The sequence below is a fragment of the Nelusetta ayraudi genome, unplaced genomic scaffold (genome assembly GCF_046127955.1).
Source record: "Nelusetta ayraudi isolate G7.1 ecotype Tasmania unplaced genomic scaffold, CSIRO-AGI_Nayr_v1 ptg000083l, whole genome shotgun sequence".
Classification (NCBI taxonomy): domain Eukaryota; kingdom Metazoa; phylum Chordata; class Actinopteri; order Tetraodontiformes; family Monacanthidae; genus Nelusetta; species Nelusetta ayraudi.
This window is the reverse complement of record NW_027466133.1, coordinates 2,126,259-2,147,608: the sequence shown is the minus strand read 5'-3', so window position 1 is coordinate 2,147,608 and position 21,350 is coordinate 2,126,259. Positions and strand designations below refer to the sequence as shown.

The following is a 21,350-nucleotide window of genomic DNA, read 5'->3' as shown; positions in this document are numbered from 1 at the left end:
CCCACTTGGTGCGCAGGTTAGAGAAGGGGACGCCACGATTACTCCTCGGTGATTAAAAAAGGAAAAAGCAGCCATGCATGATGAACTGGGCCTCCGCCGTGTAATAAAGACAGCGCTGCGTGTGTAAACACGTGACCGCCAGGTTGGCTCATAGGCAAATCAGGATTTATTCCTACAATAAGGAGCCTGTGTGGAGAAAGGGTGAATATGATCGATGCGCTGTGATTTTTTTTTCTCTCTCTTTTTCGTTTTTGTTTGTTTTTCTAACCAACGGCCGTTCATTCCAATGTCTGTCTGGAGGAAGAAAAAAGAAAATTCTGCTTATCTGTCACACAACGCCGTCTCCCAGGAGCCCCGGCGTCTTCCTGTGGCGGCGCACTTGTTTTTACGGTCGCGGTGACTTGCAGGTTTATTTGATCTGGAGCTTAACACGCTTAAAGGAAATGTTGATCAGTGGCGACAGGCAATTTTTTTTTTCTTCTTCTTCTTCTTCTTCTCCTTCTTCCCCCGGAACGCTGCATGTGAAGTCGGGGCTCAAAGCAAAGTCATAATATCAATATGAGGACATAAATCTGCCTCTGCCAAACAACCAGAAATGATTCGGCTACCATGAAGGTTTTTAGCCCGACAGCATCAGAAGCACAAGGTGTGTGAACGATCACAGCTTAAATCACGTGACGTGTTGTGTCTGAAACCAGAGACAGCGAGAACTTTTAAGTTTATTACCAAGTGTCAAATGTTGGCCTTTTAACTTGAAGTCCTACCTAAAGCCTGTTGCAGGCGCTTAGTGCTGCTGTTTTCACTTCTTTTCTGAGGAAATCTTGTCCACCTCAGCATCCACACCGCCGCTGCTATTGTTCTGCCAGCTTCCAGCAGCTTCCTGTTTTTGTCCCGACTAGACCCCTGACCCACCCACCTCGCGGCGACTCCATGCCTTCCTTCTCCTCAGAGACCCTCAAACTCCCATTTAGCCACATCAGGGGTCGGCAACCTTCACTATCAAAAGAGCCATCTTGCCCCATCTGTCATCAAATTATTCACCTGGAGCAGGGGAGCATTAAACTTCCTCTTTGAGAGGGGGACAGAGACCTGAGGCTGTGGTGATTTTTGAAACTCTCTTTCTTGGCGTGAGTTTGGGGAGAAAGCCAGTGCACATCTTATTTGACAGCAATAAAATAAAGTATTCGCACCAACGTTACTATCTGACTATCTAGGTAGCAAAATGCGGCAGAGTTATCAGAGCGCAATTTGTTCTCCTGACTCATCCGGTGCCGCATTTCTAGCCGTTTTTGTGCCTGCATATCATGAGCGCAAAAACCTTTGTGGATACGACGTAAAGATAGTAAGTAAGTAACTCGAAGCAGAAGTTCAACTTTGTCGTCTATCCACACCGTCTTTTTGCGTGCGTTCTTTGTCGTCTTCACCGTGCTATGTTAGCTAGCTGCTACTTCTGTAAACACACTGGGCTCCACAGGTTTTCTTCTTCTTCTTCTTCTTCCACCTTCAGGGAGTAAAACCACAGTGCCACATAAGGCCTGGTGGAAGTACTTTCCAGAGTTTCCTTGTACATATTTTTGGAGACGGGTTCGTGTCATCTCTTTTTTTTGTTTTCCAAATGCTTTTCTTAACACGCTCGGTTTAAAAAAACAAAACAAAAAAAACCTCTCCTTGTAAGTAGGGCCAATAAAAATGGCTTAAATGTATTGCCATTTTATTAGTTGTTGGTTTTTTTTCGACGCTAAATGTAGCCACTGCAGAGGCGTATAAGAGCCGCAGGTCGCTGACCCCTGAGCCAGATGAACCTGCAAGAGCTGAGCCTCCTGCTGAGCCTGCTAATGACCTTTGTGACCGGACGTGTTACCGTAATGTTGACGTTCTCCTCCTGTGCTCTTTTTCCTGTGTCCCCAGCGAGCGCCTGTCGTGCTCCTTCTCTTTCTTCCTCCACGGCGAGAGCAACGTGTGCACGAGCGTTGAGATCGCCCAGCACCAGCCGGCCTACCACGTCACCGAGAGCCACATCTGCCTGGCGCAGACCTCCGTCACACCGGTACAAGGTACAATGACGCGACCCCAGCTCCCCTCCTCATTGTTGTTTATGTTTTTTTTTTTGTCTGCAGCCAGTAGAGGGGCCCCCTGGAGGCCCACAAGGGCCCCAGCAGCTTTTGTCAGTGTTTACAGTTGAGAGATGAGGAGTCAGTGTCCCCCAGTCATGAAAAAAAAAAAAAAAAAAAAAAACTCTACACAAAACCAGAGTGAAATGTGAGAAGAGCAGTTGGTTAATGTGCTGCTTCTCCATCACTGTGGGATATTATCAAGTATCACTTATTTAAAGTTCAAGAAATTAACCTTCAGCTTTTTTTCTTTGACTTGCTAAAATGAGTCTGAGCGGACTTCCACTTGTGCTCTGCATCGTCTTTTATCTTGAGAGACCTGAGAGGCAAACACAATCATTATATATCATGTTTGACGAAGGACAATGGCTAACAGTGTGCGCCTGAACTGCACGAGGGGCGTGAAAAAAAAGAGGAGAAAAGAAAGAAAACCAAATTAGCCGATGTAGTCTGTCCGTTGAGATTTACTCAAGTGGAAATGTATTCACGTTGTTTAGCTGCTTGAGTTGAAGCAGCCCGCTAATGGCACTAGAAATAATAAAGAAAGAAAGAAAGAAAAAAAACAGCTTTGTGGCGACAAATGAAACTAAAGTTTTTAATTCAAAACATTTTCCCCCGGTGTAAGAATGAATTATGTGCAAAATGCACCTCGAGGTTTTCAGGCTCAAAGTCGTCTGAGCGTATTAAAGCGTCGTCAGTGTTTATTATTATTACTATGGACGTCGTGGCTGATTTAGGCTGATGTCAAGGAAGGTTTTTACACGTGCTCGGAGACGACGGTCGGCCGCCATCTGGGTATAAAGAAAGCAAAGCAATCGCAGCCTGTGTTGCAGCGTTGCGTCATATTAAAGCGTACAGGACGCCGCCATCCGGGACTTTTGCACCGTCCCAACCAGCCTCGACCTCATTACGTCGACCCCTAAAGGTCAGCGCAGGAGCTGGGAAGGACACGAGTTTGCTGCAGGAAATAATAATAATAATAATGATAATAATAATAATAGTATCGATGATGATAATAATAATAATATTGATGATAATGATGATATTAAATCGGGTGTAAATGAAGGCGAGATCAGCGATGTGAGTGCGGCGGCGGTGTTGTGGAGGAGCGGCGCGAAAACAAAGCAAGAAGCAGAACAAAAGGGTGCCGTCGCCCGAGGGGGGGAAGAGTGAGCGAGAGAGAGAGAGAAAGCGATGGAGCCAAAAGTCATGTAGAATATTCATCTCTGAATACTAATGTGTTTCAGCCTCTGTCGGCTCAACACCACCTCTTTCTTTTAGAGACTTTAAAATCGCTCTTTGTCGAGTTCTGCTGTTGTAATGATACAAAAAAAGGTGGTGGTGGTGGGGGAGGGGGGTGGGGGTATCTGTATATAAAAATGAAAGTCCTTTTTGTAGCGAAGCCACCGTTTGAAAATAAAAGTGCGCAACATTAAAAGACATGAAATGTTTTTTGTTTTTTTTTCCATCAGAAGATGGAAAATATTGAATGAAGTGTTTCGCTCATTCACTCACAGCAAGCGTGTTGTGTTTGCCCTCCGCAGTGATCCTGAGTCCGTACGGCCTCAGCGGCACGCTGACGGGCCAGGCCTTCAAGATGAGCGACCCGGCAACCCGCAAGCTGATGGAGGAGTGGAGCTACTTCTACCCCACCGTGCTGCAGCAGAAGGAGGGCGGAGCCGAGAAGGAGGCGGAAGAGAAAAGCCACGCCTACGACCGCAACTGCCACGTGGCGGTGGAGGTCGTCGTAGGTGCGTAGAAAGAAATTTCTGTTCTCTTTGTGACATCACCAAGTGCTGAGTTCCTCGGTTGTGTGATTAAAAGATGGACTTTTTCATTTGTGGGCAGGTTATTCATGCTCTCAAGACACTTATTATTAGTGTCATAAAGAGAATAAAACATAATATGGTATATTTAAAAAGGAATACAGCGATTCAAAACAAACACACGGAAGCACAAACTGGAGCAAAACAACACAAAGCACAAGGCGCAACGCAACACTTCTGTGAATCAACACAATCAGTGACTCATAATATTCAGTGTTGTGTTCTTTTTTAATGCGCCGCGTATTAAAAATGAGAAAATAGCGATGCAGCGATTGATGTCACATCTCGACCTCTCTCTGTTTATTTTAGTCGCTCTGTATTTTTTTTTTTTTTAAATCTCCCACACGCAGTGGATTACTGAACGGCGGCTAAAAAATAAAAAAATGAAAAAAAAATAAAATAAAAACGGCTTTGAATATTTCATCCGGATGTGTAACCACTTGCGTGCTTAATCTCCCGCAGCATAACAAACACGTCCTCTGCACTCAAGGTGTTTCGCATCTTCGCGAGCTGTTAGTTACTCGGGGGCCTAAATTTAATGAAACATATGCGGCCACATTAGCCCTGGCTATCATCCCTTTATAGCACATCATTTAGTAGTTGGAGGTATTACTGGCCCTTTTTTTTTTTTTGAGGGAGAGAGAGAGAGAGAGAGAGAGAGAAAGCAAGCAGCACATATCAGAGTGGAGACAGTAAAATGACTGGAAGGGCGGAGGGAGGGAGCAAAGGGAAGATAGTGAAGTGGAGGTAAAAGCCCCGGGGAGTTATTCTAATAGCTTTGTCTAATCAGTCTGATCCCACAGCGTAGCTTTGACCTGATTATAATCAAACGTCCCATGTATACGGGTGGCTTTTAAATCTGAAAGGGAATGTCTGTCTGGTCTCCAGTCTCATTTAGTAAATGGGTGCGACTGCATTAAGGGATAAGGAGCAAATGTTTTGCGCACTCCAGTCTGGGATTTTTTTTTTTTTTTTTTTTTTTTGTTCCCATCTCTCGCAAAATCCCATCCATCCGTTTTCTACTTCTGCTGATCCTGCACTCATGGGCTGCGTTCGGACTGCAGGCGAATCTGATTCAAATCAGATTCCTTCTCAATTTCGATTTTCAGGGCTGACTGTCCACACTGTTTCTAGCAAGTGTTCAAATGGGATCTGTCTCTGTTCAGACTGGGCCAACTTATTGACCCGTCCGAGCTTTTTTTCCAAGCCATGGTTTGCAGAGCCCCACGTCGGCACTTTTCTCTGGTGAAACCAGCGGCGGGGCCTCGCTTGCGTCCTGTTGTCAGGGAAAATAAGCGATTCCGCCTGCCGTCTCTTTCAGGGGGGGTGAGGATGACCTACCCGGCTGCTCTGGTGCTCATCGCCCAGGCGGACCTACCGGTGGAGCAGAACCCGCCTGTCTCAGCAGCGCCGGGTCTCAGCAGGGAGCCCAACCACTGCAGCGTGCCGCTCACGCCGCCGACGTCGCCGCAGCAGCCGTGCTCAGGTGACCGCCGCACGGCCGAGACGACGCCTCCACCGCCATCGTCGTCGTCACCGTCCCATGCGTTTGCGGACCTCCGTCTAACATTTTTTTTTTTTTTTTCAGCAGACAGCGGCTTTGTGACGTCCGTCTCCAGCGTGCCGACGCCCGACAGCAGCATGGGGGTCGCCAGCATCAGCCCAAAGCATTCTGGGAAGAAGCTAACCTGTCAGGTGGTCCATCAGGCCTGGAGGGAGTGCTACCTGAACCAGCCTCAGTACACGTAAGTCAAAAATTGCCTCTTTTCTCAGAGCTCTGTTCCAGGTGGCGGCCTTTCACTGCTGTGTTTTGTCTCCAGCAGATCAAATAATTCGAGCGACGGGACGCCGAAGAAGGAAGTGCCAAATGGAGTCGCCACGTGGGACTTTAACGATCTGGGAGCGAGAGCATCCTGCAGCTGCTCCAGGTACCGCTGAGCCCCCTGAAGGCTGCTCCATGGCGGCGATATAGCTGTGAATACAGCCTGGGCTGTGCACTGGAAATGATGAAAGGCTGTCGGCCTGTTTGTCAGATTTATGACTTCAAGGTTTCTGAAAGGACTTTTTAAAATCTCACAACTGGGGGATGTTTAAAGGTCCCATATTGGTTTATGGCCTCCTGCAAAATACTCAAAAACACTTAGGTTTTAACTTCCTTGAAAGTGCCGCAGATGGTGTCGCGACCTTTTTGAACTTGTGTGTTACAACAGTATGCTTACCCACTCAGACCCACGCTATTTCAAGATACAAATAGAAAATAATTCATTCATTCATTCATTCATCATTGTTCATTATCTTTTATTATTTATTTTTAGGCAGCAGAACTCCAAATTTCTGCAATTCACAATCAAACAGTAATATTACAAAGAAGAGTTACAATATGAGGAGGTTTTCTCAAGTGCTCTTAGTGTGGATGTGAAGGCATTTGGGAAAATGAGCTCAGTCAACTTCCAGTTTTTTTGCAGCACGTTCCAAGTAGAAGGGGCAAAGTGGACAAAAGCCATTTTTCCCATTTCTACGCGGGCGAACGGGACTGAAAGCAACAAGTAATCGTTTGAGCGCAAACCGTAAGAATCAGCATTCCTCCATGTGATCAAGTTACAGATGTGGGTGGGCAACCGTCTGAGCATGGCCTTGTAAATAAAACGGTACCAATGAGTCATTCTCCATGTGGACAAAGGGGGCCATCCCAATCGAGAATACAAATCACAGTGATGAGTCATGGCTCTCCAGTTAGTAATGAACCTCAGAGAAGCATGATAAACAGTGTCAGCTTTTCATAGGCATTTATCTGTGGCATCGATACAGGATTATGGAGACAACAGGTCTCCATAATCTAAAACTGACAAAAAAAAAGTTGCAGGGACAAGTTGCTTTTTCACCTCAAAAGATGAACAAAATTTGTTTAAAAAAACAAAGCCCAATTTGAGTTTGGGTTTCTTCACCAGAATGTCAATCGAGCAACACACCAAGGTATTTATTTATTTCAAAACCAAAACTTTCAAAACTCTCTACCACAATGTTAACACGGGTTCAAGAGCGGTGAACCTTTTCCATTTTCACCTCTTGGCAGAGACTTTTGCAAGTTTTTTGCAACATCAATGGTTGTAAATGTGGATCTTTTTTCCACCCTTCCCATCTCTCGCCGCAGGTTGAAGCAGCAGAAGCTCAGCCTGTCGTCCTCGTCCGCCGCCAACCCCCAGACCAGTGCCAACCAAACCCAGTCGTCGGGCTCGTCGTCGTACCCTCCCGCCGGCCCCAAACACAAGACCAGCGACAAGGCCGACAAGGCCGACAAGCAGTCCAAGCGGCCGGCCGCGGTGCCCTTCCACCACCGCCAGCCGGTCACGCAGGAGGCGCCGGCGTTGGAGCAGGACTCGCTGGGGGGCTCGCAGCTCACGGGCCTCGTGCCGCTGGAGCCTCCCATGGAGCCTTTGTCCGCCTTGCCCAGCTGCAAGTACCCCAAACCGCTGTCCAACGGCCGCAAGGCCCCCGAGTCGCTCCTGCACTCCCCCATGTCGCCGCTGCCGCCCACGCTCAGCCCGCACCCGCGGGTGCGCGACCCGGACGTGGCTGCGGACTTGAACGCCGACGTGCTCGTCTGTCCGGACGGTTCGGCGGGCATGGGTCTGATGACCAGCGAGACGGCCGTGTACGCGGCGCTGCGGAGGCAGAGGGAGAACGTGGCGGGCTGGTGGAGGGGCTTCCGCACTCCCCGGACTGATAAGACGGAGTTCGGACCCCCTGAGCTCCCCTTTGACAAGCTGGAGGACGTGAAGGGTGACGCGGCCAGCGACGGCACGCCGCTCAAGAGGTGAGCGGCTGTTGCACATCAATCAGAAGCTTCTTATCTTCTTATATGTGAGATACTGTGTTCAGCTGGTAGCAACACAAAGGAGCATACACACACATTCTTTCAATCCTGAGGTTTTTCTTTTTTTTTGTCTCCTCCAGACTGTACACACAGACTCACAAGAGGTTTAAAATCTCAGAGGAGAGAGTGAAGGACCACATCCAGACTCTGGGGCTCTTCCAGCAGCCGGGCGTGGAGGGGCTGCGGGAACCCGGGGACGATCCCTACGACTTCAAGGAAGGAGACATCGAGTACACCTTCTCCACTTCCAAGAGGTTAAAGAGCCAGGGGCGAGAGGCCAGCAAGAAGGTGAAGGTAGGACGACTCCCACTCCATCAATCAATCAGTACATGCACATATTGTTAGCCTAGTAGCAAAATTGCCTAAGTCATTTTTTTGGCCTAATTGTGATATCTGAAAAAAAAAAAACAATGTGCTTGCTAAAAAAAATGCTCTTGTTTTCCCAAAACGTTCACATATGACTTTGGCGACTATGCTATTAGGCTAACGATATATTGGATCGTAGAAATAAAACAACCCATACTGAAAAAAGACAAATAAAGAGACCTATGAAAAGATGCAGACAGACTTTATTAAAAAGCGTAACTCAACTTTTAAAGTTGCAGCATGCGCACAAAGTGCCCTGAGCGTGTGTTACTTACTGCATCTAACCCTTAAATATGTATGAATTTCTAAAATCTCTTTCTACACCCCAGGCAGCTCGCCTGTTGGAGTGGAATGTCCCTCGCATTAAATTTTAAACACATATTTTCCTTTGAATCTATTTAGCATGTGTTGCATACGCAGCTCTGGGCTCTTTATTTGTCAAAATGAGTGCCTTTACTTTGATGGACGATCTTCTGATTATCCACTAATTCATTCGTCAGGGAGAAGAAATCACCAGCAACGGAGCACTGCCTGATGGGAGCGATGCCATGTCTATTTTTAATTCAGCTCCAAAATCAGGTGAGAGGAGGCACAGCGGCTGCTGCTGCGACCGTGTATTATTCTCCATTAGGGTCCAGCTGTTGCATTCTGGGTAATCTTTCTACCAGCCAGTCTAACGTTTGTTGCCTGTTGGCTGTAGACGAATCGGGTCCGGACGACGGAGCTGCCAAAGCTAATCCCTCACTGACGCGGGAAAAAGATCTTGTCGTCAACATCTCGGACCTGGACAACATTTTTGATGAAGACGAGGAAGAGTTGGGGGTGAGTTATTCAGCATGAATCCCCACTCGATAAAAAAAAACAAACACCAAAAATGTTATTTTAAATCTTCGTGGAAGCTGTACAAGTTGTGTTTTTAATGACAAAAACACGTTTGACTAAAGCTTTGTGCTGTGATTTTGTAGAACGCTTACCCCAACCAGCACACCACCAAACTGCCAGTCTCAACAGAAGATCGCCCCGTGGGGAAAGAAGGGAGAGTTGCAGTCCCTTACCCATCAAGTGAGTTCATCCTGACAAGAACACGCTTTCATTTAAAAAACAAAAAAAACACACTTGTGTGTGTCAGTCGCCCTCAACTCTCATCGGCCCTCTCACCCTCTGTCTGCTTCCAGCAGTAGCAGACCTGCAGCGCATGTTTCCCACGCCGCCCTCGCTCGAGCAGCACCCGGCCTTCTCGCCCATCATGACGTACCGGGACACTCCGAGCCAGGAGCCTCCCGCTAGCGGCGCCGCGGCCGGCGACCACCTGCCGCCCCTAGCTTCCACCCAGCTCGCCGACTACAGGATGGAGACGGACGAGGGCGTGGCCAGCCCGCGGCAGGAGGACATCAAGGTGAGGCTCCTCCCAGCTGATCTCCGCCTGGTCTTGCCGACTCAGATCACTCCGTTTCCATCGGCGAAAGTTTGCAATCGCCAGGACGCCCGCGCAGGAACTCGCCGCTCGGCTCCTCAACAGCTGGCGACGTGTCGGATGTGCCGCCGCTGTACCTGTAGCACACTAATTGGCTGCCTTGGTGTTTGTGTGAGGCGGACATCTGTGCTGGCCGCAGGCTCTGTGAGCCGAGCAGCGATAATTAAAGTAGAACGCCCTGAGCGGCCTCTCCGAGGCACATCCACTTGTTAACATCAACGTCGGCTATCCGAGTTGTGTTGCCGCCGCTAACGCATGCAAATGAGAGGCACTGATTGGATCTAAGCAACTTAATGACAGGCAACTTTTAGCTTTCAATATACTTGCCTTCTATCATAGCCTTTGCTACTACTGAGGCTGTCGTTAAAAAATGAAATAAAAAATATCAGCTCTTTCTTGTCGCTTTTAATTTGTATTCTGTAATTCTCTATTGAACTGCTGAAAGCAGTGCATTCTGTGTTGAACATGTGCTGTTGTTATTGCATGGTGTAATTATATCACGTTACATGTTATGATATCAAAGTAGATTATTACGTTGAGGAATGTGACAGTATCAAAATAGCATAGTCGGGTAATACAATGCTAACAAATGACAAAAGCTGCTAGCTTTTAGCATTTTTTTTCATTTAAAAATAAAGAAAAGAAAGCTATTTGAACATTGCAAAGACTGCCATAGAAACGCATGAGTTTTAGTCTGCTCGTCACAGTTTAGATTTTTTTTGTTTCTGCTTGTTCATCTCATACACATTTAAAAAAAAAATAAATAAAACTCTTCTTCATCGTGTCTCCTCTGCGCAGCCACAAATCGGCTCCTCCATGTTTGCGCCGCTGTCCTGCCTGCCCAGCCAGAGTTTGCCGTCGCTCAAGATTCCGGAACAGTGCTACTATCGCCCGTCGTGGGCCCTCCTGCCCAAAATGGAACACTTCCCAGCAGTCATGCATCAGCATAACAATGCCTTCATCAGAGACGGATACACGTGAGTTAAGCGGCTGCACTGTGACATTGCTGAGCCGCAGGAGGACGACACGCTGTTGTTTTGTTTTTTGTTTTGTTTTCCTGCAGCCACTGTCGTAACGTTAACCTGTAGCGCTATTTTGCTTCTTCGTCTATTTTGCAACCAAATCCAGAAAAGATCCGCCCATACTTGCTTTTGATTTGTTTAGGCCGTTTTTGTGCGTCTGCTGCCGAGTCTTCTTCTCACTTCATCGACTGTCTTTTAGCAAAACGTGCATCTGTTGCAATATGCAGGATATGCAGTGTCGACGCACACTGCATGCGGAACTTTGATTCTTTTTTTCCCCTCCGTTTGGTTCGGTCCATTTCAAAGTTGTGGCTGTCGTCCGCGGCAGTTGCCAAGGCTACCGGTAAACACAGGCGTCGAGACGCCTTATAAAAATGTCATTGGAAATTCACCTTGCCTAACGTAAAATGCCGGTGGGGGGGGAATCCAATATAATGAGATACAAACTTAACAAGATGTTCACATAAGAACAACAGGCACAGTGAAGAGGAAGAAGGTAAAGAAAACAAACAGCACAGACTCACTAACAGTGAGGGATATGGACAAAAAGTGAACAAATGCTCAATTTTACAAAAATAGCAAAGTGAAAAAGATGTACAAAATAAATAAGATAAATAACATTGAATAAAAAATAGCAACTCCAAAGGAATAATAAAGGGAATGTCAGCAACACAGCGGAGGGTCATAATCATTGAAACATGTATTTAGGTGTTTTTGTTGTATTTTCTTGTATTATGGTGTTATAACACATCAAGCTTTTTCTCCCTGTGCTGCGTGTTTTCCCCAGTAACATCCCCAGTGTCAACACCATCACGGACCAGGAGTACGGCCAGATGACGGCCGCCACCGCCTCGGTGAGCACCAGCGCCGGCATCCTCCCGTCTCCCGCCACGCCGCGCTTCTCCGTGCCGACGCCCCGGACCCCTCGCACGCCGCGGGGCCTCAACGCGGCGAGCTCGGGCCAGGGCTCGGTCAAGCAGGACGGCACCGAGCTCAGCTCGCCCGTCTCCACGCCCTCCACCAGCCTGCCCCTCAGCTCGGTGGAGCCCCTGGCCCGGCCCGGCTCCTCCCTGCCGGAGGCCCACAGCCTCTACGCCACGCTCCTCCTCTCCGACTCCGTCCTCAACATCTTCAAGGATCGCAACTTTGACAGCTGCTGTATCTGTGCCTGCAACATGAATGTTAAAGGGGCCGACGTCGGCGTGTACATCCCCGACTCCACCTGCGAGGATCAGTACCGCTGCATGTGCGGCTTCAGCGCCATCGTCAACAGGCTGCTGGCCAACGGCACCGGCCTCTTCCTGGAGGACGAGCTGGACATCTTCGGCCGGACTTCCGAGGTGGGCCGGGCGGCCGAGAGGCGCCTCGCCCTGTGCAGGCGGGACCCGACCATGGGGGACCCCCGGGCCAGGAAGCCGCAGGACGTGTCGCCCGCCTCGCCCTCCATCATGGTCCTCCTGCAGGAGCAGTGCTCGCAGCCCTTCTCCTCCCTGGCGTCGCTGCACCTCCCCCTCAGCTGCTCCTGCCACGGCCGCAAGGGGGCGCTGCTGCAGAGCTGGATGTCCGAGAAGCAGTGGGCGGACGCCAGCGACGCCTGCGTGGAGTGTTTCAACGCCTTGGAGCAAGGCCTTCAGTATGTGGACAATCCCACGGGAGGGAAGGTGGAGGCGGCGGTGGTGAGGAGTACGGCTCTTCACTCCTGGCCTCACACCAACGGTAAGAGACAAAGGCCGACTGAGTCTGACTGACACCGTGAGAAAAGCTGCAATATTAATGTGCAGAAACTGCTGCATTATTTGTATGCTATTATTCTAAACTGGTCTAAATTATACTCCCAATTAATGTCCTCTGTCGTGCGTTCATCTGTTCATCCTTGTGCGCAGCGCACCGTGTGAACATGTCGTGACTCCCGTTCTGCCTCGGCGTACCGCCTCGTTAACGTGTGCGTATCTGTGTCCCCTTGTGTGTGTGTGTGTGTGTGTGTGTGTCTGTGTGTCGATTCCCCCACAGTGACGGACATGAGCATGTTGTCGTCCCAGGACATGGTTCGCATGCTGCTCTCCCTGCAGCCTTTCCTGCAGGACGCCATCCAGAAGAAGAGGACGGGCAGGACGTGGGAGAACATCCAGCACGTGCAGGGTCCGCTCACCTGGCAGCAGTTCCACAAGATGGCCGGCAGAGGGTCTTACGGTGAGGTCACAGTTTGGGGTTTTGTTGGTTTTGGTGCAGGCCTCAACTGTCTCACGAGCAGACGTTAATGATTATTCTGCTCATTTCAGGCTCCGAGGAGTCGCCGGAGCCTCTGCCCATCCCCACCGTCCTGCTGGGCTACGACCGCGAGAGGGACTTCCTGGCGTTGTCTCCCCTGGCGCTGCCGTTCTGGGAAAAGCTGCTGCTGGAGCCTTATGGCGGCCAGCGAGACGTGGCCTACCTTGTCTTGTGCCCTAACAGCTCCCCACTACTGGCGGCGGCCCGTTCCTTCTTTCAGGAGCTGAGCACCGTCTACGAGGTAGGAGGGCGCAGTCGCACCAGCGGTGCCGCCGAGAGACTCTTCGCTTTTTTTTTGTTTCTAATCCGGGTTTTGCACTTCCAGACGTGCCGCCTTGGGAAGCACCGCCCCCTGTCCAAAGTCTCCAGGGACGGCCTCCTCCGTGTGGGGGAAGACGTGGAGCCGGAGAAGCTGGAGGAGCTGGACGTGGACCAGTGGCTGACTGGACCCTGGGCCGGCCAGCAGCACGCGGACAACCTCAGCAAGCTCAAGCTCTACGCTTACGCCTGCAAGCAGCAGCTCGGTGAGAAGATCCGAGCGAGTCCAAAGAGCAGAGTTCTGGCAACATGGAGACATTAGCTGTGTTTACATATAAACACAAATAATCTGAATAAAGGCCCAATCAGATTTAAAAAGTTCAGGTTTGGAAGTTTGGAAGTTCAGCTTCTTCTTCTACTAATATTTCCGGACTCTGCACGCGGCCAAATGATTTATTCTGCTTGGTGCATGTATGTGCACATCATGATGGGATCATTTTATTTAGTGTCCATGTAAACAGTGGATTTGGAATTTACGATCGACCAAGTTGTAGATCGTATTGGAGAAATTTTGCACTTGTAAACACAGCTACTCAGCCGTGCCTGTTGATCTAAACCCGTTGGTCTGTGTGTGTGTGTGTGTGTGTGTGTGTAGGTCCCCAGTTATCAAGCCTACATTTGGACAGCAGCCTCCTGTTGCCTCCCAAAGTGCAGCCTCCCTCCACCCCCTCGGCCTCGGGCCAGCCGGCCTCCTCCTGGGGCCCCGACGGAGAGCCGGCTCCAGGGGCGGCCGCTTCAGGGAACGCTCCCACCCCGAACGGAGCCGGCGCCAGTCAGACGGGGGAGACGGCGACACCGGGAGCCGGCAGCGATTCCAAGGGGCCTCCCGGCAGCGCAGCAGCCCCAGCCAGCACACCAGCAGAAAACACAGAACTGTAAGAGCAACGTTTTGGTTTTTTAATCCTCGGCGCTGTTCTCCAGCCATAACCAGGCACAAATGATGCCTTCATTGCTGCGCAGGTGATTCAGATTTATTTGGCCATAAAGCCAAGAGGAAATGAACCAGACCAGTCAAGACTCAATCAAGACTGTAATGACACCATAATAACGGAAAAGATTCCAGCTGCTGCCATTTTACGCTCTGTTTGTGACACCCAGAGTGACACAGGCCCTTATTTCTAATTTATTTTTTAATTTTATGACGCGAAGTTGTTTTTTTTGAAAATGATTCAAAATAGTTGTTAAAGAAAATTATAAAAATAACTGTGCTGTTTGATTTAGAAGCAAACTGTTATTTTTCTTTGATATCTAGTCTAAGTCTTGGTTACTGCGGCCTTGACTACAACACCAGGAGAAACCCGCCCATGCTTTAATCCGCTCTAGACGGCGGCAGTACACTTGTGTGCACCTTTTGTGATTTTATTGTATCAACCCCATAATGTTGTGTCTTTTGCAACACGCTGTATGAATAAACACGGTTCCACCTTGTGTTGTGTTTTCTCCTTCAGAACGGCAGAACAGTGTCGGATCGGCATCCCCACCTGCGCCGACTCCACAGACAGCCACGCCAACCCGCCGGCCATCGTGGTTTACATCGTGGACGCGTTCCTCAGCTCCAGCGGCGGCAGGAACGACGGCGGGCTGGAGGACGAGGGGGACGAGGCGCAGGCAGGCAGCATCTGGCTGCTGGGCCTCCTTCGTTGCTACACAGAGATGCTGCAGACTCTCCCCGAGGCCACCAGACCCGCTCTGGTGCTCCAGGTGGGTCGGACGCTTCGGACGTTCTGGTGTCAGCCTGTCACGCTCTGCGGCCTTTGACGCTGGATTGGTGTGTCTTCAGGTGGTGCCCTGCCAGTACCTGCTGCAGCCGGCCAGTGGGGAGAGCCACTTGTACCTGCAGCACCTGCGCTCGCTGGCCTTCTGCTGCTACTCCCAGTGCAGACGCCTGCTGCCTCAGCAACCTCACATCAAGTCCCTGACGGGCTTCGGACCCGTGTCCACCGTCAACTCTGTGCTAAATAGTCCTGAGGTATGGTGGTGTTTTTTGTGCAAAAAGAATATTGTCAAATGAATTGAGACTTGGTGAACACTGAAGTCACACAATGATTTTTTATGTTGATAAATATAATGCACTGCAGCGTTGACAATTCTTACCATTTCCACTAGTGATGTTAACAAGTAATCGATTATCGATTAATTGTCGATTAAGAATTGAATCGATTAAATGAAGTAAAATTAGCCGCAATTAATTGAACTTTTTTTTTTTACACATGTTTTTTTGTTAAATGGCGTGGTGTGTATATCTAGAACAAGTTACTTTTAAACAACTTAAAAAAAAAAAGTTGAAATGTGAGTCATTAGAAGTCATCTTAAAGTCAGAGGATAAATGTTAGGGTATTTCCTCTAATGTAAAATTGGTCACATTGGACCCTCAACATTATCTAAAGGTTAAATAATGTGTTCCTTACACATTTTTCATTGTGAAATTTAGATTCTCAGGGAAAATTGGCCCTTATCAATTATTCGTTAATTGATCGATAAGGTCAATCATCCAAAGATTAATGAATTAATCGATAATTTGCATCCATAATTTCCAGCTTGGAAACTCCATTTCTTCTGCATTTAATTTGCATTTAGTTGTTGCTGCTTATACTGCCATCTACTGACAAAACCTTTGCTGTGTCCGATCCAACCACAAATTCACATCTGATTATTTTTGCAAAATTGTTGTGCAAAAATTGATTCTGCACAAAAAATTGATTGAGTTCTGTTTTTTCTGGTCTCCCAGCATCCCAGCCCGCTGCAGCTCTACTGTCCCCCCTTCATCCTGGGCCCCACCCGTGCCAAACAGCCCGAACAAGGCGAGATATGGGCTGAGCTCCCGCCAAAATACAACGTGCTCTTTGTGGGATACTGCCTGTCACATGACCAGCGCTGGATCCTAGTGTCCTGCACTGACCAGCAGGGGGAGCTCCTGGAAACTTGCATTATCAACATAGACGTGCCCAACAGGTGTGAAAAGAGGATGTCTGCTATTTGTGTCTTTAATGGTTCTGACTTGTTAAAGTTAACTTTACGGCTTTTTTTTCTTCCTTTTTTTTTAATTCAGAGCGCGGCGGCCGAAGGTTTCAGCCCGGAAAATGGGACTGCAGAAGCTCTGGGATTGGTGCATCGGCCTCATCCAGATGACCTCGCTGCCGTGGAGGATTGTGATAGGCCGATTAGGCCGGCTGGGACACGGCGAACTGAAAGGTGAGCTCAGAGGAAGTCAGGCCAGTGCTGCTGGAAACGGCTCGTGTCCAGCATTGATTGTTGTTTCTCATTTTTCTGCAAAAAAAAAAACACTGAGCTGACTGTCTGTCTGTCTGTCTGTCTGTGACTCCCCCGCAAACCAGACTGGAGCTCGCTTCTGGGAGAGCACTCCCTCCACTCCATCGGGCGCCAGCTGAGGGACGCCTGCCGCCTGTGTGGCATCTCGGCCGCCGACTCCCCCGCGATCATCAGCGCCTGCCTGGTTGCTATGGAGCCGCAGGGCTCCCTCGTGGTCATGCCTGGTGAGCAGCGAAGCCGAGGGCTGACGTCACCCAATGCCGGCGACGGCGCCGCTGGTTCCTCAACACTCTTTCTGTGCAGACGCGGTGACCATGGGCTCGGTGTTTGGCCGCAGCACGGCGCTCAACCTGCAGACCTCGCAGCTCAACACGCCCCAGGACGCCTCCTGCACCCACATCCTGGTCTTCCCAACGTCGGCCACCACCCAGCTGGCCCCCAGCTCCTACCCCACCGAGGACAACAACGGTAGCAGCCGCTTCGAGGAGCCTCTCGGTTTGTGTTGTGGGCGCTTCCTGTCGCTGACGCCGCTCCTTTGTCCCCCCCCCCCCCCCCCCCAGACGACATGTTCGACCTGCCCTTCCCCGACGAGCTGGAGAACGACATCGGCCACGACATGATGCTCATCACGGGGAACCTGCACCCCTCTCCCAACACCTCGCCCGTGCCCTCGCCCGGTTCTCCGTCAGGGATGGGAATCGGGTCGCATTTCCAGCACGCAAAGGTGAGCAAGGGCAATGCGAAAAAAGAATGTGCAGCATAAGTGAGCCTCGGTGCACGTGCCAGGGATCTGAAGCGGGATTTGCCAAGTTCTCCTGAGCGGACGAAGCCCTTTTTATTTGTCGCCTTGCCTGGCAAACTGGGAAGAGCAGAAGCAGAATGAGCGAGAATGATTGATTTGCTGTGAAACCAGAGACACAGAAATAAAAGCAAAGAGGTTGGTTTTCCTGTAGCGTTGAGTATTCTCACACAACGTAAAGGATCGAAGAGTTGTGTTGGCAAGAGGAGCAGATTATGCATTCTGTACTTAACGGTGAAAAAAATGAATGGAAAATCTGTAATGCTGCATTTATATTCCCCATGTAAATGTCTTGCTGCTTCTTTTTCTTCCTCCTCCTCCTCCTCCTCCTTCTCCAGCGCCTGCTGTCCAGGGACAACCCACCAGAGGAGCTGAAGCAGCAGCCGCTGGCGCTGGGCTACTACGTCTCCACGGCGAAGGCCAACGGTCTTCCTCACTGGTTCTGGGCGTCCTGCCCGCAGGCTGAGAGCCAGTGTCCACTCTTCCTCAAGGTACCCCGACCCGACCCGACCCGACCGCCGCCCGTGTGCTTTCGACGCACAGAGAAGACAGTGAAGATGATAGAAGCGGCGCTGATGTATTTGCCCAAATTCTTATTAATTATGCGGCTTTAATATTCTCTGCTGTTTCTTTCCTCCAGGCCTCCCTGCACCACCACATCTCCATCGCCCAATCAGACGAGCTGGTGTCAGACAAGGCCAAGAGGACCCCTCACCCATTAGACTCAAAGACCACCTCTGATGTGCTCAGGTAATTGACAAAAAAGAAAAGCACACACACACACACACACACATTAACTTTTGAGCCTGAAGACATCGGCTCAAAAGTGAATTTATTTTATTTTATTTATTTCTTTTTAAAAAAGTTTCTACATGCTCACAAAATCAAATGAAGGTTAATGTGTATAATAATTAATTTCTACATGAATGCCGAAGAATAATTAATTCCTTGGGATTATTTGCATTCTCTCCCTCTAAACTGCAGTTAAAATGTAAATTAAAATGGAAAGAAAGATGACTAAGCCATTTCATTTTGAAGGAAATTTCTAATGCTTTGAATTGATTTGTCTTCAGAAAAACACTTTAAATTGCCAGATTATAATGTATCAAATTAAAGTTTTTCATCCACATTGACTCTTGACAATTAATTAACAAGGAAGTGAAACTAGAAACAATGATGCAAATTTGAGGATGATGAAATTTGACATTTCTGAACAAATGGCTTTAAATTGTTTTTTTCTCAAATTCAGGTTTGTATTGGAGCAGTACAACGCCCTCTCCTGGCTGACGTGCACGCCCGCCACGCAAGACCGCCAGTCCTGCCTGCCCGTCCACCTGGCTGTGCTGATCCAGATGTACAACGCCATCCTCAACATGCTTTAGCCGCGTGACACTCGGAGAACAATGGCGTCCTCCCCACACAATTCTGTGCCTGCACTTCCTCCTTCTGGGCACCAGAGGGCACCGAAGCTCTTTTGTCGCTCCTGCCTGAAGTGGATTTTTCAGGGGCCAAATGAAAGGAGAGCCGGGGCAGGTCAGAGCCTCGACCGCCCGGAATGTGATGGACATGGGGAGGAAGTGAGCGGAACCTTTGGACAAATGGACTGGTTGTGGAGTGCCACGCCCCACATACACACACACACACACACACAGTCCAGGTTTGCCCCTTCTAACTGACACCTCACTACACAAACTGCCCCTCCGGTCTCGACTGCATTGTGCCCTGCTGGCATCGGAGGCCCTCTGTGGATGCGTCTGCTCGCTGCCCCTCCTGTGAAAATCCAACATCCAACAACCAGCATTAGCGGCGTGAAAGACACATGAGCCTGGCCTCGCCCCGGCCGATGCATTTTAAGCATCGGGCTTTGAGCTCCTGGGCACCGGCAGGCTGCCTGAACTGTACTCGGAGAGGGCCGGGCGTCGTCCACGCCACTCACTCCGGGGTGCTCGCGTGCGTGTGGGCGGGTATTTGATAATGGCACTTTTTAAATCACCTTCCAAAGTGTTGTAGATGCGAACACGATGGAAAAAATATTTGAGCGGTCTGGGCAAGGAGATGTTGTTTATAATGTAAGACGTGCATTTGCAAAGAATTGAGACTTATTTTTTAATATTTAAAAGAACAAATGAGAAAGTGAAATAAGATCTTTGTTATGTTTTGCTTTCTTTCTTTTTTTTTTTTTTTTTCTTCCTCTCCCAAGTGACTGCGAATTGTCTTGGGCTCTGAAATAAAAAAAAATGGAAATTGTCATTCTAACGCAATTGTATAGATTCCATATTTATACAAACTATATCACGTGATAGATATTTGATATATATAGATATGTATATACATATATATATATCTATATATCTATTACCTCTTCCAAGCAGGCACTTAATTATAAAGGTGATGGACACAACCATCTTTTTTGAACTAGACACAGTATGAACATGTCAAAAATAAACAGATTTTTTTGGTTTTTGTTTCATTTTTATTATTTTCTACAGATACCGAACATTTTACCTTTTTATTTAAAGAGTTTAAATTAAACCAGGTGATGCAGGAGACACAGCATACTCTATATTTATATGTGTTTCTTTTCTGCTCAGTCAAAACAAAAGAAAAAAAACTTGAAAGAGGCAATAGAGGACGAGGGGACTCGAGCATTAGGCGGTTGTTGCGTATCTCTCAACAACATTCTATTTCATTGGCCCTCCTAAATGATGTCAAGCAAACCGTGAGACCGGCCTGTCTTTTTCCACTTCACTCAGCCTGCTTTGCGTCGGGAGTCCTTGCATGTTTGTATATACACATTTCAGCTGTGTTTTCGGTTTGCTTTTCTGAATTTTCCTAAAGGTGTACATTTCATGCTGGTGGGTTTACTTTCAAGTGATTCATATCAAAGTATTTTTTTGCTGTGAGCTTTTTATATATATATATAAATATATATATAATATAAAAATATATATATAAAAAATATATATACGGTATACAGAATGAAACTCATTTATTTACAGCAAAGAGGTTAAGTTGCCAACTAAGTGTACACAAATGTAAAGAAAAATGGCAAAAACGTTTGCAAAATCTTTGTTACATCTGTCATCACTTTGAATATCAAACAGACCCACTTTGGTGGGAGAGATCTGTTACTTTTACACTCTTTTTTTAGTAAATTATTAAAACTCTTGAAAATGACGCCACACTCAGTGTTGTGTTTGGATCCGCAGCAGGAGTGGTAATGGTTATTTGTCCGCCTGTGTGATGACCGACAATATTTTCTGTGAGGGATTCCAGGACTTTTCATTTTGGTGAGTTTCGGGCTCGTCTGGCAAATTTTTAAACCTAAAAAAAACCCCCAAAAAACAAAAACCTGTCGGTCATATTTTAAGATCTTACATTCTGTCACTTGTGTTAATGATAAACTATCATATAAACTCCCTTTTATTGTCTTGTTCATTTTGGACTTGACTTTTCATTTTTTTGACCTCCGAAAAAAGTAGGGTAGTTAGAAACATGGGGAAACAATTCTCTTGTGCATCACATCGCTGTCATACCAGATTTTGCTACAAACCACAAACTTCTATGACAGATACTATGGCGCACTATGACTGAGGATGCACAGTTGTGTATATGTGCAGTGCTACACTCTCGTCACTAGATGGTGCTCTAAAACCCTACATATTTGTTGCAAACTATTACAGAGTAAGTGAACAATCCGTAGATCAACACAATTTCCACAATTTTACTTCAAAATGTAAGTAAGAGAAAAGCTGCGTCCTCATCTCACTATAACCCCTTTGTTTGACACTTAGTCTTGAATCTAAACGGGGTGGTGGTGGTGGTGGTGGTGGGGGGGGGGGGCTTGGAGAGTCCGTCTGTGCGTGCGGACAATTCGAAATAAACACGCTTTTGACTCTTAAGTTGGCACATTGTGCACTGCTAATGACTCTAAAGGAGGTCCCCTCTGCAGTAAGCAGAGAGCTTTTTCCTCCATTTGTATGACATGATTGGGGACGGTATATAAGTGGGGAAAAAAAGGG

At 48.2% G+C, this 21,350-nt stretch overlaps 1 protein-coding gene across 5 annotated transcripts in view; it reads left to right on the top strand.

Annotated features, from left to right (window-relative positions):
• LOC142900475 (mediator of RNA polymerase II transcription subunit 13-like) overlaps positions 1-20,505 on the top strand; it is an 80,467-nt gene extending 59,962 nt beyond the window's left edge. Inside the window, exons 6-32 of one of the 5 annotated variants that reach the window (XM_076044774.1) lie at positions 1,909-2,054; positions 3,656-3,862; positions 5,259-5,423; positions 5,526-5,682; positions 5,758-5,865; positions 7,089-7,751; positions 7,892-8,105; positions 8,678-8,756; positions 8,878-8,999; positions 9,143-9,239; positions 9,353-9,573; positions 10,450-10,628; positions 11,461-12,389; positions 12,684-12,863; positions 12,953-13,182; positions 13,267-13,465; positions 13,855-14,134; positions 14,708-14,960; positions 15,040-15,228; positions 15,988-16,211; positions 16,309-16,451; positions 16,595-16,753; positions 16,833-16,997; positions 17,090-17,253; positions 17,667-17,819; positions 17,969-18,078; positions 18,578-20,505. In XM_076044774.1, coding sequence (XP_075900889.1) covers positions 1,909-2,054; positions 3,656-3,862; positions 5,259-5,423; positions 5,526-5,682; positions 5,758-5,865; positions 7,089-7,751; positions 7,892-8,105; positions 8,678-8,756; positions 8,878-8,999; positions 9,143-9,239; positions 9,353-9,573; positions 10,450-10,628; positions 11,461-12,389; positions 12,684-12,863; positions 12,953-13,182; positions 13,267-13,465; positions 13,855-14,134; positions 14,708-14,960; positions 15,040-15,228; positions 15,988-16,211; positions 16,309-16,451; positions 16,595-16,753; positions 16,833-16,997; positions 17,090-17,253; positions 17,667-17,819; positions 17,969-18,078; positions 18,578-18,710 — 5,869 coding nt within the window. In that variant the 3' untranslated portion in view covers positions 18,711-20,505. The remainder of the gene's footprint in view (positions 1-1,908; positions 2,055-3,655; positions 3,863-5,258; positions 5,424-5,525; positions 5,683-5,757; positions 5,866-7,088; positions 7,752-7,891; positions 8,106-8,677; positions 8,757-8,877; positions 9,000-9,142; positions 9,240-9,352; positions 9,574-10,449; positions 10,629-11,460; positions 12,390-12,683; positions 12,864-12,952; positions 13,183-13,266; positions 13,466-13,854; positions 14,135-14,707; positions 14,961-15,039; positions 15,229-15,987; positions 16,212-16,308; positions 16,452-16,594; positions 16,754-16,832; positions 16,998-17,089; positions 17,254-17,666; positions 17,820-17,968; positions 18,079-18,577) is intronic. The other 4 variants (XM_076044778.1, XM_076044776.1, XM_076044775.1 and 1 more) reach the window with 4 other exon arrangements.
• The last annotated feature ends 845 nt before the right edge of the window (positions 20,506-21,350 follow it).